General features: G+C 41.6%; 1 protein-coding gene across 19 annotated transcripts in view; it reads right to left on the bottom strand.

Annotated features, from left to right (window-relative positions):
* The window catches only part of MTSS1 (MTSS I-BAR domain containing 1), a 166594-nt gene that overhangs the window by 30942 nt on the left and 123019 nt on the right, over positions 1–12633 (bottom strand). For 11 of the 19 annotated variants that reach the window (XM_034763587.1, XM_034763598.1, XM_034763588.1 and 8 more), the window contains exons 5-7: positions 11527–11618; positions 9222–9296; positions 2785–2796 (exon numbers count right to left, since the gene is read on the bottom strand). In XM_034763587.1, coding sequence (XP_034619478.1) covers positions 2785–2796; positions 9222–9296; positions 11527–11618 — 179 coding nt within the window. The remainder of the gene's footprint in view (positions 1–2784; positions 2797–9221; positions 9297–11526; positions 11619–12633) is intronic. The other 8 variants (XM_034763605.1, XM_034763601.1, XM_034763596.1 and 5 more) reach the window with 1 other exon arrangement.

Here is a 12633-nt window from a genome sequence, read left to right on the forward strand (position 1 = left end):
CCAATGTGTGAAGACATTGTTCCTCTGGTGTTGAATGCGGCTTAGGAAAGAATACTGGTAAATATATTGCTTGATTTAAGTGAAACTGGGTAATCACTTTGGATAAAAACTTAGAGTGCGGCCACAGGGTTATTTTGTCTTTAGAAAACTGCGCATAAGGGGTCTCCGCCATCAGAACCTACAACTCACCCAACCTCCTTGCAGATGTTAATGCCATAAAGAAAGCAGTTTTTGACACAAACGGGAGAAAAGAAGAAGTGGCCAGAGGCTCGAATGGAGGCCCCACAAGAGCTGCTGAGATAGTATTAAGGTCTCAAAAAGGAATCGGCTCTAAGTGGCAGGTGGAGACGAGCGACTCCTTTCAAGAACCTCACTGACATGGGGTTTGAAAACACCAATCTTCCATCGATGGGCAGATGAAATGCCAAAATCGCTCCCATGTGCACTCTCAATGAACTAAGCACAAGACCAGAAGACTGAAGGTGTAACAGGTACTCCAAGATATCCTAGATACAAGCCAGCTTCGGATTAACTCCCTGGGCTAGCGACCATATCGAGAACCACTTCCACTTGACCAAAGAGGTGGCTCAGTGGAGGGCTTCCTACTATTGAGTAAGACTTGCTGGACAGCCACCAAACATTGTTCCTCCTCCTCTTCATGTAACCATGCAACATCCATGTTGAGACATGCAGGAAGTTGAGTGTGGGATGCAAAACCTGACCATGGTGCTGAATAAGGTCAGAATGAAGAACAAGACCAACACCGTCTTGGCTACCCTGGAGCAATGAGAATGAGCTTGACACAGTCCAATTTCAGCTTGAGAATGACCTACAGGATGACTGGAATTGGAAGAAAGGCATACAGGAGTGCTGATTTGCAGCTCAGGCGAAAAGCATTGGTCAAGGAGCCTGGACTGAGACCCCCGCAAGAGCAAAACAGCCGGAGAACAGGCAGATTGTTGGGATGCTCCGAAGTGCAAAAGTAGACTGCAGGGCACTGGGGTTCAGAGACCATTTATGATTAAAGGAGAAATTCCTGCTGGAGCAATCCACCAGGTGATTCTAGATCCCAGTAAGCCATCGCCCACGGGGGGTAATGTTTTTCCCAGTGCAAAACTGTCAGAGCCTGATCACCTCCTGACACGCCACGCTGGAGTTTGCTTCCTCCTGTCTGTTCATGTCATACACTGTACTGGCATTGTTGGTAAGAATGTGCAATGCCAAGTCCCTGATGTGATCTCGAAGGGCCTGATAGTCATTGTAGATGGCACAAAGCTCCAGGAAATAGATATGCAGAGAAGCTTCCTGTTCTGACTATAGGCCTTGAACTTTCAGCTTCCCCTCCTCACGTTCCCCAACCTATTAAGAAAGCATCGATGACAATCGTCCTGGTCGGTGGGGAGTGAGTGAAAGGAAAGCCCTGGAACACATTGCCCTGAACCATCCACCACTGTAAGGAGTCTAGGATCGGTGGAGGAAGTCGGACCAGTCTGCCCAAGGGATGGCGGCTCAGATGATAGACCAACTTCAGCCACATCTGGAAAGTACACAGGTACAGCCTGGCATACTGATCTACCTGCGTGCATGCAGACATATGGCCTAGCAACCTCAGAGGTACTCAGGCTGTGGTTGAGGATTGAGACTGCAGCTCTAGACATAGGTGGTGAATCACTGAGAATTGCTTGGTTGGCAGAAAAGCTCTCTAACTCATCATCTATCGGGGCCCCACTGAGCATAATTCTTTCAGTTGCAACCAATGTTGACTTCCACTGTTTAGGATGAGACCTAGGAGGCATGGTATGATTTATGTGATGTGGACAGGACAGAGGATTTCCTCTCTGGACTTGACCCTCAGTAAACAGTTGTCCAAATACAGGAAGACATGAATACCCCTCTTACACCGTCTTCCACTTGTGTTCCCCTTGTTATACACAGCTTATTGCTACTGCTGATTTCGGAAACTAATTCCAAATCCAACTCCCACTGAAATCAAAGGGAGTCTTTTTAGTGACTACAAGACGACGTTGGATCAGTCCCTAATGCTGCAAAAATTTTTAGTTGTCCCTATAGGGCCAGCTCTAAGTAATACAAACTTATGGATTTAGATAAGCCCAGGAAAAATGCAAAGTACAATTTCAAAAAGGAGAAAAATACTGAAAGACTCTAAGCAAGACAACCATTTTCAATTTCCAATATCACGGTTGAAGATAACCCTCTGATTCAATAGATTTAAGACTTAGTCAAGCAGCAAAAAAGAAGAATCCAATTTCCACCCCTTTGAAAGATCAATATAATTTGTTATTAATCAATCATAAAAGTGCATGCAATGTGTTTAAAAGGGATTCAGATAACAGGTTTACAAAAAACACAACACGAAGGATTTTACGCTCTAGACTTTAAAAATTACACTGGCAATAAGAAAAAATAATTATTTGGGCATCACCCTAATGACAGATTGTGTGTTTAATGTAAATTCTCTCACAAGCATGGCATGATTTAACCAGTGCATATTAATCCCTTTCTAAAATAAACCTACAATTTAGCTACTACAAAAGAGATTTTTTTCCCCCCTTTTACAGTGTTCCAACTAGATGCAAAGAAAAAGAAAATTAAAAGAATGGTTGTGGAGTTTCAAGATCATTGAGAATAGGTAGTATTTTGATTTTATTATTTTAATTAGGAATTAAAGTCTAGGCAGCTAGTGGAGACTAGACAACCATGAAGAGGCCACAGAAAGGACTACAACCAACCAGCCACCAGGGATACAGCACGGCACAGACTTACCCAGAGCCTCAGCTGGCGGGAAGGTGCACATGATGAGAAATTGCAGGATGCAAAATTGATACAAAAAGGAAAATAAAAAAAGAAGTCAAACTGGTATTCCAGCATTCCTAGTGTTTATACATCAATATCAGCTCCAGGATAAGAGAGTGGGTCACTTCAGATTACACTACTTTCACTTCTTCATGTGCTGGTATCAAGGAAAAACTGCTAGCGCTGATTTACAACAGCTCATCAATAAACAAACCTCCCATTACATGCCCAGCAGTTATATTTTAAAGGGAGTTTAACTTTAACCCCACTTAGTAATTTTTAAAATCAACATTGTTTAACTTACAGCAAGAACACAGTAGCTGATCCTTAAAGAAATTCTCAGATTCATTAAGTTAATAAACAAGAATGAAGTAAATGTCCTTTTGTCTAACTTTCCCTGTCCCTCTATTTAAAGCAACAGTGATACATATAACAGTAGTTCAAGTCCTTGCAATGCTGACATACTGCACTGATTGCTGCAGCATGCTCCAGGAGACTTTCTGCTGCAGTTTTATAAGCTAAAGGTTGATGCAGTAAAAAATAATGCCAGAAGGCTGCTACTGTGAAGGGGAAACAATCCCTCTGCAAGTTGGGATTTTAAACATGATAAAAGGAAGGAGTATCAAAACAAGATTTCTGGTCAATGATTTCCCTAACACCTTTATTTTCATTTTGTCCCCAGCAGAGCTTACATGATAGAGGTGTGAGAAATAACATGTTCCTAGGTGTCTTGTTTACACTACAATTTTCTCCTAAAGTTTCTAAAAGTTGTTACCTCCAGTTTAGCAATAACCACTGTTCGAAGCCTGGTTGTACTGCAGTCAGCTCTATCTACATTCCCACTGCTGGAGCCATAGGCGCCGACTCTGTGGGTGCTCCGGGGCTGGAGCACCCACAGGGAAAAATTAGCGGATGCTTAGCACCCACCAGCAACCAAACTCCCCCCACCTCCGCCTCCTCCCCCGAGCACACTGTGTCACTGCTCCTCCACCTACCTCCCAGCGCTACCTGCCCAGCCGCCGCCAAACAGCTGTTTGGTGGCGCTTTGGACTTTCCGGCAGGGAGGGGGAGGAGCGGGGATGTGGCATGCTCAGGGGAGGAGGCGGAGAAGAGATGGGGCAGGGGCTGGGACTTGGGGGAAGGGGTGGAATGAGGGTGGGGTGAGCACAGGGCATGGGCGGGGAAGGGACAGGGCGGGGTCGAGCACCCATCGGGCAAAGGGGAAGTCGGTGCCTATGGCTGGAGCTGCATGCACTGTGGTAGCACATGTGCTTACTTTAAGGGGGAAAATCCTAGTGTAGACACATTCTAAAACTGGACCTGATCAAGACACATTCTAAAACTGGACCTGATCAGAGATCCTTTACCTGCACGCAACTCCAGTGAGAGTTGACGAGAGCTTTCTGTACTAAGGACTGCAAAATTGAGCTAAGAGATTTTAAACAAAATGCTTATCTATTTAAGTATTTATATGGCTGCCATCACTATAATATTGGCATGCAATTATTTATTTTCTCCCTCAGAAAAGGTGCCAGGTACACAATCATCCTTAATATTCTACAGCTGTGATAAAAATTCAGAAATTAAAATGTCAAAATCAACTGACAAAAGGAATCCTAAAAATGGGAGTATTTTATCTTGTCTAACAAAAAAAAAGAAAATTTAAAGAGCTTCTAAAGCTACCTAATAAAAAGCAAATCTTATATTTTTATATATATATATACACACACACATATACACATATACATACACACACAAAAATTCTGAAGAGCAAGTTCTCAAGAACTGCTGAGTAACTCAAAAGTACCGAGAATCGGTATCTAAAGTAAATACATTAGATTTGCTTTACCATTAGCCCTACATGTCATGAACTTAGACACTGGCTACTGATGGGATGAGAAATGGGCCCATTCAGATATATTAAGTGCAAGTAGTACTCTAAAGGGACTTTATTGCATAGTTTAGATCCAAAATGCAGGTTTTGTACAAGTTTTATAAAATTTATTGGGAGGGGGGAGAAGGGATTTTTGACTATTAATTGCTTCCGCTCCCCAAAAAGATTTATCTATCTGAAAATGCTTCAGATTTAATCATTTTTCCTTGCAGTGTTTGCAACCCTTGGACTAACACAATGCTCCACAAAGACCCTGAAAGCAAAACCTACCAAACACAAATTAAGCAATAGTGAAATCTGAGTAGTCTAGCTAGATGTAATTAGATTTTATATTTTTTTTCAATTATAACCTATGAGGTTATTCATGATTTTAGTTAATTTTTTTTAAATATGATTTTTAGTTAAAATGTGCCTAACAAAGTTAACTCACCCCTGCCTACCCCCCTGGACCCCTCACCCCCGAAATGTTTACACCTACAAAAATAGCTACGACAATTTATGCCAGCTGGGGACCTGGTCCCAATTCATCACAACACTTGAAGTATACACCTCATTTTAAGCACATGCTTACATGCTTTACTGAATCAGTTCCTATGCACATGGAGTACACAAAAGTGGGAAAGGACTGATCTTTTTGGTGCCAAAGAGATCAATGTGAAAAAGGAGAGCAATTTAAAGATGGAACATGTAATTACATACATTGGAAACAAACAAAAATAAATGAAAAATGTAGATCAATTAAAACATATGCTTTTCCTATAGTCTTAATAAGTTAGTCATAAAGCAGCCACAAGAAACGACTGCAATGTACAAAAACAAAAAGATTCCCAAGAAAGTTGTAAAATTTCCATTTCCCTTTCCATAAAAGTCCTACCATTTTGCCAAATACCTTTTTGCAAACTCGGAAAAAGCAATCCTAAAATCATTCATTTAGTTTAGCGTTCTAGTGCTTCCCATTCATCTTAAAAGGAAACACATTTATCCCAATTAACACCACTGATTCCATAGGTATAATTTCTAATTACTGATCTCAAGAAAGTCCAAAGTTAAGTTTCCACATAGTCACATGGGATTGGAATATAGTCTACACAAAACAAAAAAAGATGGCCAAAATACATTTAACCCTCTTTGAATTCTAAGTGACGGGGATGAAGGATGCATTGTGTTGAGGCGGAAGATTATACTCAAATCTCTGGATCCAATGCTATCCATATAGTTTGTATCCAAAGCCAAGAGGGGTCTACTTTCCAATTCAGTTGTGGCAGAAATCTTGCTATGCAAAGCTAGCAAAATTCTGGCACCAAATCTTACCTTAAATTTAATCTAGATCCAGATCTCAGCACTGCCCCATTGACCCATCTTAGATCATAAGGTTTATTAAAATATATTTGAGGAGTGGAAGGTGAAAGATTATCTTATTTGTTGTTTTATAGTTCTCAAAAGTGTGCTAGGAACATCACAGAAAACAAAAGGGATAAATTCCTGCTTGGAAAGGGCTCCATTTTAATGAGGGATGTAACAGACAAATGAGTTTATGACTAACAGGAAGTGAGAGGGGGGAAGAAACAGGTGATAGACACACTGGTATGAGTACATGGATACTCATTTGAAACTTACATGTGTCATGTCGTCAAGATTTTTGGATTTGAAAGTTAATACACTTACTTGTTAATTCCCCGGCCCTCTAGAGATTGTGGTTCAAATCCTGCTTCTATCTAGAATGGAATTAGCTTAGTGTTGTCAATGTAGTGCCTGGTAGAAGCTTTGACAATTACCAAGCCCTACTTCAGTTTGTCACTACTAGAAGTTTCTGCTTATAAGACACTGCAGATTGATAGCAAGAATAATGCAGTCAGGACTGAGGCATATTAAGCAGATATTTAGAAGGAAGCATAAAAACAGTTTTGCCTTCATGATGCCTGCTTTTAGCTAGACACAGATTTTATTTTAAGGACAATGTCTTGATGCTTCAAGTCTGGGGATCAGAAAGCAGGGGATAGGGAGAAGAGAAAGCACCTGACACTTATTTTCTTCTACACTTCATTGTTTTTTCAAATGTTAGAGGAAGTAGCTACTCTCCTCTCCATTGTATGTGTGATCCACTGGGCTGACAGACTCAGGAATTCATTTTTTTCACATCTACGTAAGCTTTAGTTTGTAGCTAGGTAGCTGTGTATCCATACTCAAGGTAGAGAGAGAGAGAGAGAAGGCACAAAGGTTTCCTAAGAAACATGGTGGACCCTGATTTCATTGTGTATTGGATTGGCTATTTGGCTGGCTTCCTTTGCTCTTCTAATTTCCAACCTCCCTTGCTGCTCCCTTTGCCATTAATTTTGTCCTCAATTCCTACCTTAAAGAAACTTTGGATCCAAGTGATTCTTCAAGACAGAGACGACTCAGGGAGCTGAAGTGTCCCAAGAATGCATTGCACACCAGCATGGGCGATTCAGTAAGGAGTCTGACAGCATATCCCAAGGTGTCAACATTTAGAAAGGGTGACTGGATTTTTAAACCAGTACCTATTCACAGTATTACCACCATGGAATCTGTGTCACGATGGAGACACTAACGCAAATGGCCTTTTACTTTTCCCCTTTTAATCCTTTCACAAAATAAAATAAAAGACACCACATTGAGCTGATCTTCTCTTAGCCAGCTCTGGTTCCTTTAAAAAAAATAAATAAAGGCAACACGCTCCACTGCACACCCTCCTGTACATGGAGACAGGATAAGAGAACACACACATTAGTCACCTTGCTTAATGCATTTCTGGAAGATTCTCAGATACTATGGTGATGAGCCTGGTATAAGAAACTAGATAGGACAGCACTGAACATATCTCCATGCTCCAGCAGAGAAGGCATTAAGTGTTGCTTCTCTCCAGGGAATCTCTGCACCACTGAGTGTGCCGGCTGGCCTGGGAGAGAGCAAGGGATAACTCGCTAGGGGATAACCTCTGAGACAAAACTCATGTAAAGATGGTTCCACGGTCCCACTCCGGACACGTTCTCTGTAACTCTCCATCTGAAGGATGCCATGCACTGCAGGGTTGCTCATGGTATCCAATGAAGAAGAAAGGGGGACTGCAGGTGGTTGGGAGGGGAATAGCATACACTAGTTCGATAAAATTAAGACTGAAATCAGCCAATTTTTCAAACAAGGAGTAAACAAAGCTAAGAACCTAAACCGAGGTTATGATTTGATATTGGATTCTTCCCCAGAAGAACACCTGATACCAGCAAAGACTGCTGGCCCCACTGTGCTAATCCCCTATTTTGCAGTCTTTTGCTATTTTTTTTCCCTTCCCCTCCATTCTTCCTTTAAATAGCTAGAAAAGCTTCAAGAGCAATTTATTTACTATGAAATAATTTAGTCACATGATCATCCATTAGAATACTTGTTCATAAACTCTGCTAACTCAGTGGTCAGAAAGGGAAGTTAGGAATGCCTTGGATAAAACATGAATTCATCTGAATCTCTGAGATGTAGAAAGTTAAGGAAACTCCACATCCCACCACTCACTTGGCTTGGCTCTACACTTCCAGGTTTCAGCCAGCATGGGAAGCCTAAGTTCCAACAGGGGACCTGTCCAAAGCGTATTTCCGACCCAGCTGATATCAGAGAGCACAGGACCAGGAAGTAAGGAGAGCCTGGTCCTGCAAGGTTTCCAGTCCAGTTTTGCAAGTGTACAGAGGCGGTAGTAAGAATCTGAAACTTACGGGCTGGTGAGGTTTGGGCATCACTCAGCAGAGCTCGGAACCTCACTTTGCAGTGTTACCACCATAGCTCTCTGACTTCAAGAAGGTGCGAATTTAAAATAAAGCACTGACAAGTCACCAATGGGGAACAAACCACTGTGAAAACCCACAGATTCTGCTACTAAACATTATATCACTGGATGAGAGAAAGAGCTTGGGAATTTTGTTGGGGAGGAGGAGGAGGACGAAACTATTGTACTGCCTCTCTTTACCTCATCTTCTGGCTTTTTACTATTGCTAAGTGCACTCTCTGACAGCGACCTATACCAGCTTCCTACAGCTGTCATTTTATGAATCTTGTAACAAACAATGGGAAGTTTAGGAGATTATAGGTTGTAAAAGATGGGGGTGGAAAAGGGGGAACAGCATAATTTCCTGCTATAACTACTACAGAGCATTTGCATAATGGCTTTTTATACTATTCCAAAGCTTCCAGGAAATTTTGCATGTATAACACAGCACAAGTCATACAACATTATCAGTTTCTTAACATGAAAAAAAAAAACCACAAAAATATTCCATTTTAAAAACTCTCTCTGCTGATCAATTTTGTATATAGAGATTTTTCACACTCTTAAGGCATTTTAAAACAGACAGTAGCGTTTATGCTTTTTACTAGAACACCATGACAGGTACACATTAGGTGTGACACTATATGGAATGATGGTTTCCACAGAACATCCTATAGCTAGGCAATTTTTGCCAATGAATCCTTCACAAAAGTATCTCAATGATAAAAGTATGGAGAAAGTTACCTTTCTTTGCTTTCTTCTGCAGTTTCAGCGTGTCTGATGACTTCTTTTTTATCTCTTGGCGGGCTTTTTTGTACTCTAAAAAACACAGTCTGTATATCAACACACTTGATACTTGGTTCAGTCTTTGGTTTTACAAAAAAGACTATGTTTTAAGACACTATAAATGTTCCCTAGACTAGAAATTTTAGCACAGCACACAGGGATATTCACTTTTAATCAGAGCAGCTTAAAAATCAGATTGACATTTTGTAGTGTCTGTCGCTTTGGTTTTGGGCGAAACAGTGCTCACAGGGTACACATACACACACAGCACTGAATCTGAGAGCTTGTGTGGTGGAGCTAATAATCACAGTGGAGACGTTCGGGCTTGGGCTGGCTCCCGGGCTTTCAGACACTTCCCCCTGGCAGAGTCTCAGAGCCTAGGCTCTAGCCTGAGCCCAAATGTCTACACTGGAATTTTATAGCCGTCTGCACCCCGTCAGCCTGAGTCAGCTAACACGAGCCAACTGCTCCTGTGCCATGCAGTGTACCGCAGTGTACACGTACCCCCAAGGGCCTTTTTTCCAAATAAACTAGGTCTTTACAGAAATATCAGTGAACACAACACAAAATGAGAGAACTAGCTTGATTCATGACTTATCCACTAATAGCAATGGAACACAGGAGGATTTTGACAGGCCTCTCAGAACATGTGTGTTCAAAAATTAGTATCCACTAACTGTAAAATAGAGAACACTATATTTACTATCCCCTTTGAAAGTCATGGAAGGGATGTCACATCTAGAGCTAGGCAAAACTTTTTGGCTGAAACTCTTATTGCAAAAAAAAAAAAAATGTAAAAGAAAATGCAGATTCTGGTTGACCGACACATTTCATGAATGTGTGTCCATTTCGGAAAATTGTTTTGGTCCCAGGTATGCAATCTCTCATCTGTTTTAACAGCAATACCACCTTGCTCTTATATACTATTTTCCATCAGTAGATCTCAAAGGGGTTTATAGTGGAGGTCGGTATCATAATCCCAATTTTACAGATGGAAAAACTGAGGCATAGAAAAGGAAGTGACTTGCCCAACATCACCTAGCAGGACAGTGGCATGGCCAACAATTGAACCCAGGTCTCCTGCGCCCCATTCCAGTGCTCTATCCACTTGGCTGCACTGAGCCCCACCCTCCACTCTTCAGAGAGCCCCACATTTAGGAGCCTAGCTGATCCCTCCTGCCCACTGCTTCTCTCTGCTTAAATCTCCCCCAGGCACCTCTGTAGTTGCAAGGGTGAAGGATAGGATGGAAATTCTTTCAGAGACTGTTGATGCTTCTATTAGGCCACAACATCAACTGGGTGCTAAGAGGCACTTCCTCCCACAGGGACCATTGTGCAGCCTCCACAGGAGTCTCAACTGCTCAGTCCAACAAGCCCAGGTCGCTGCACAGCCATGCAGGAGACCCTGATCTGAATGTTTAGAGCATTATTAGATCAGCAAGCATGATTTTGCTTTGTTCATGCAGACCCAAGGACTTGAATTTTAAAGGCTAACAGCAAAACAAACAAGTTCAAACGGCTGTGTCAGAGGTCAACCGCCCCCAATGCAACGCCTCGTATGTCTGAAATTGTTTCCTGGCAACAGCCATGGCTCCAGCTGTGTGCAACTATCCCTCTCTCCCCACACTGTGCATTCTACGCGAGAGATCACCCCACCACGAACAGCACTGCCACTCTCGCTCTGCCGAGTGGGAAGTTGGCTTCTCCTGCCCTCTAACAGATGGTTTTCCAAGTTCTCTTTGAATATTTCTCTCTTATATCCTACAGGATATAAACCAAAAAAACCCTGAATGCTTTACAAGACTACACGATATCTGGAGGGCGGTCTGGCTGAGACTTGCCTTAACCTTACAGGTAGTCTGCAAATCCCAGGGCTGTCGAGTGGTGGGTGCCATACCCCCAGCAGAGTGCATGACAAGACATCACGCAGCAAGAGATTGCTGAGAAAAACACCATGCCAGACTTAAATTTACAAGAGAAGAGTCACCTAGGTTTAGTAATATGCTGAAAACAGTTCATTACAGAGTTAATTTAGACCCTTCAGCACCTAGCTTCAAAATTAAGCCTGTAAAGCTTGAAGAATTAGCTAACTATATTTGCTAAGTAGTTTTTTCAAAAACTAATGAGGAAAATTAGTATAGATCTTAAGCAGGTGTAATATGGTTTCTCCAATACCCTGTAAAAGGGGAAGTGCCGTGTTAGGAAGAAATCTTGTATTACAACCTTGTCCTATTATACTACAGTGTTCTTCCTCTATAACTACCTTTTGCATGGTCTTTATCCAGTTGATTGGCCACTTTCTTCCACTCTTCCATCTGTTCTTGAAGTGGGTTTATCAGACAGTCAATTAAAGCACTAATTTTGTTGAAAAAACACAAAGAGCAATCAAATCCTGCAGATGCCCTTATTTTTATATCCAGAGCCAAGGTCAATATTGGAGTATTTTACTCTGCTGCAACAGTTAAGAGTGCCATGGAATGCAAATATCTAAACTTGAAAGTGTGTAAGTGCCTGCTATAGCATCAGGTGGTTAAATAGTTGTTACAACGTGACCCAAATTTCTCTGGTTGGATGAAAGCCAAAGATGAGACACTCAAAAAACACACATAACAGGACAAGAATTAGTGTGTAGAAGTTCAGGGGCAGCGTGGAATAGAATATAAACCAGAAGAGTGACCTGAAACAGGGACAATGTAAACAATTAGATTTTTCATTTGTCACATGCTTGCAGAAGTCAGTGTTTGCAGAATGCTCTAGATTGATGTCCTGAAGACTAATGGCTTCTATTTATCCAAAAAGATTGTACAAATATGTAATGCACACGCAGAGCACAAACAGCAGCAGTGTAAGCTTCTATATTCTGCCCCATCCATGTGCCCCAATCCTCATCAGTGGGGACCATGGTGCTGGGGTAATTCAGTTTCTATGCCTATTAAATTCCTGGCATCTCTGCTGAGAATGCTAAATAGGAGTTTCAATTGTGGTTGTGGATTCTGTGATATGGCATTGGGAACTGTCCATTAGGGAACTGGATTGAGACCAAACTCATTTAAAATAAGCTACTGACCAGCCAATTTTTGGTCACAGCTGACATGAACTGAATTCAAACCAGTAATTGAGAGATGACAGGACTACCTCCTTTTACCAATCTTCAGTCCCTCAAATTTACCCCATTTAAAAAAATGTATCTAGGTCAAAGAAATGGCAGGTCACAGTTTCCTCTTACCACTGGCAGAATATACATTTTACTTCTATGATAAAAGGTGTTGAAGTAAGCATATTGGCAGCTTTCTTCCTCACACACAACAAGATTGTGTTATCCTCCCCCCCACCTCACTATTTTTACGTTCTGTAGAAATCTACTGAAATG

This window comes from Trachemys scripta, chromosome 2, assembly GCF_013100865.1.
Source record: "Trachemys scripta elegans isolate TJP31775 chromosome 2, CAS_Tse_1.0, whole genome shotgun sequence".
NCBI classification, from domain to species: domain Eukaryota; kingdom Metazoa; phylum Chordata; order Testudines; family Emydidae; genus Trachemys; species Trachemys scripta.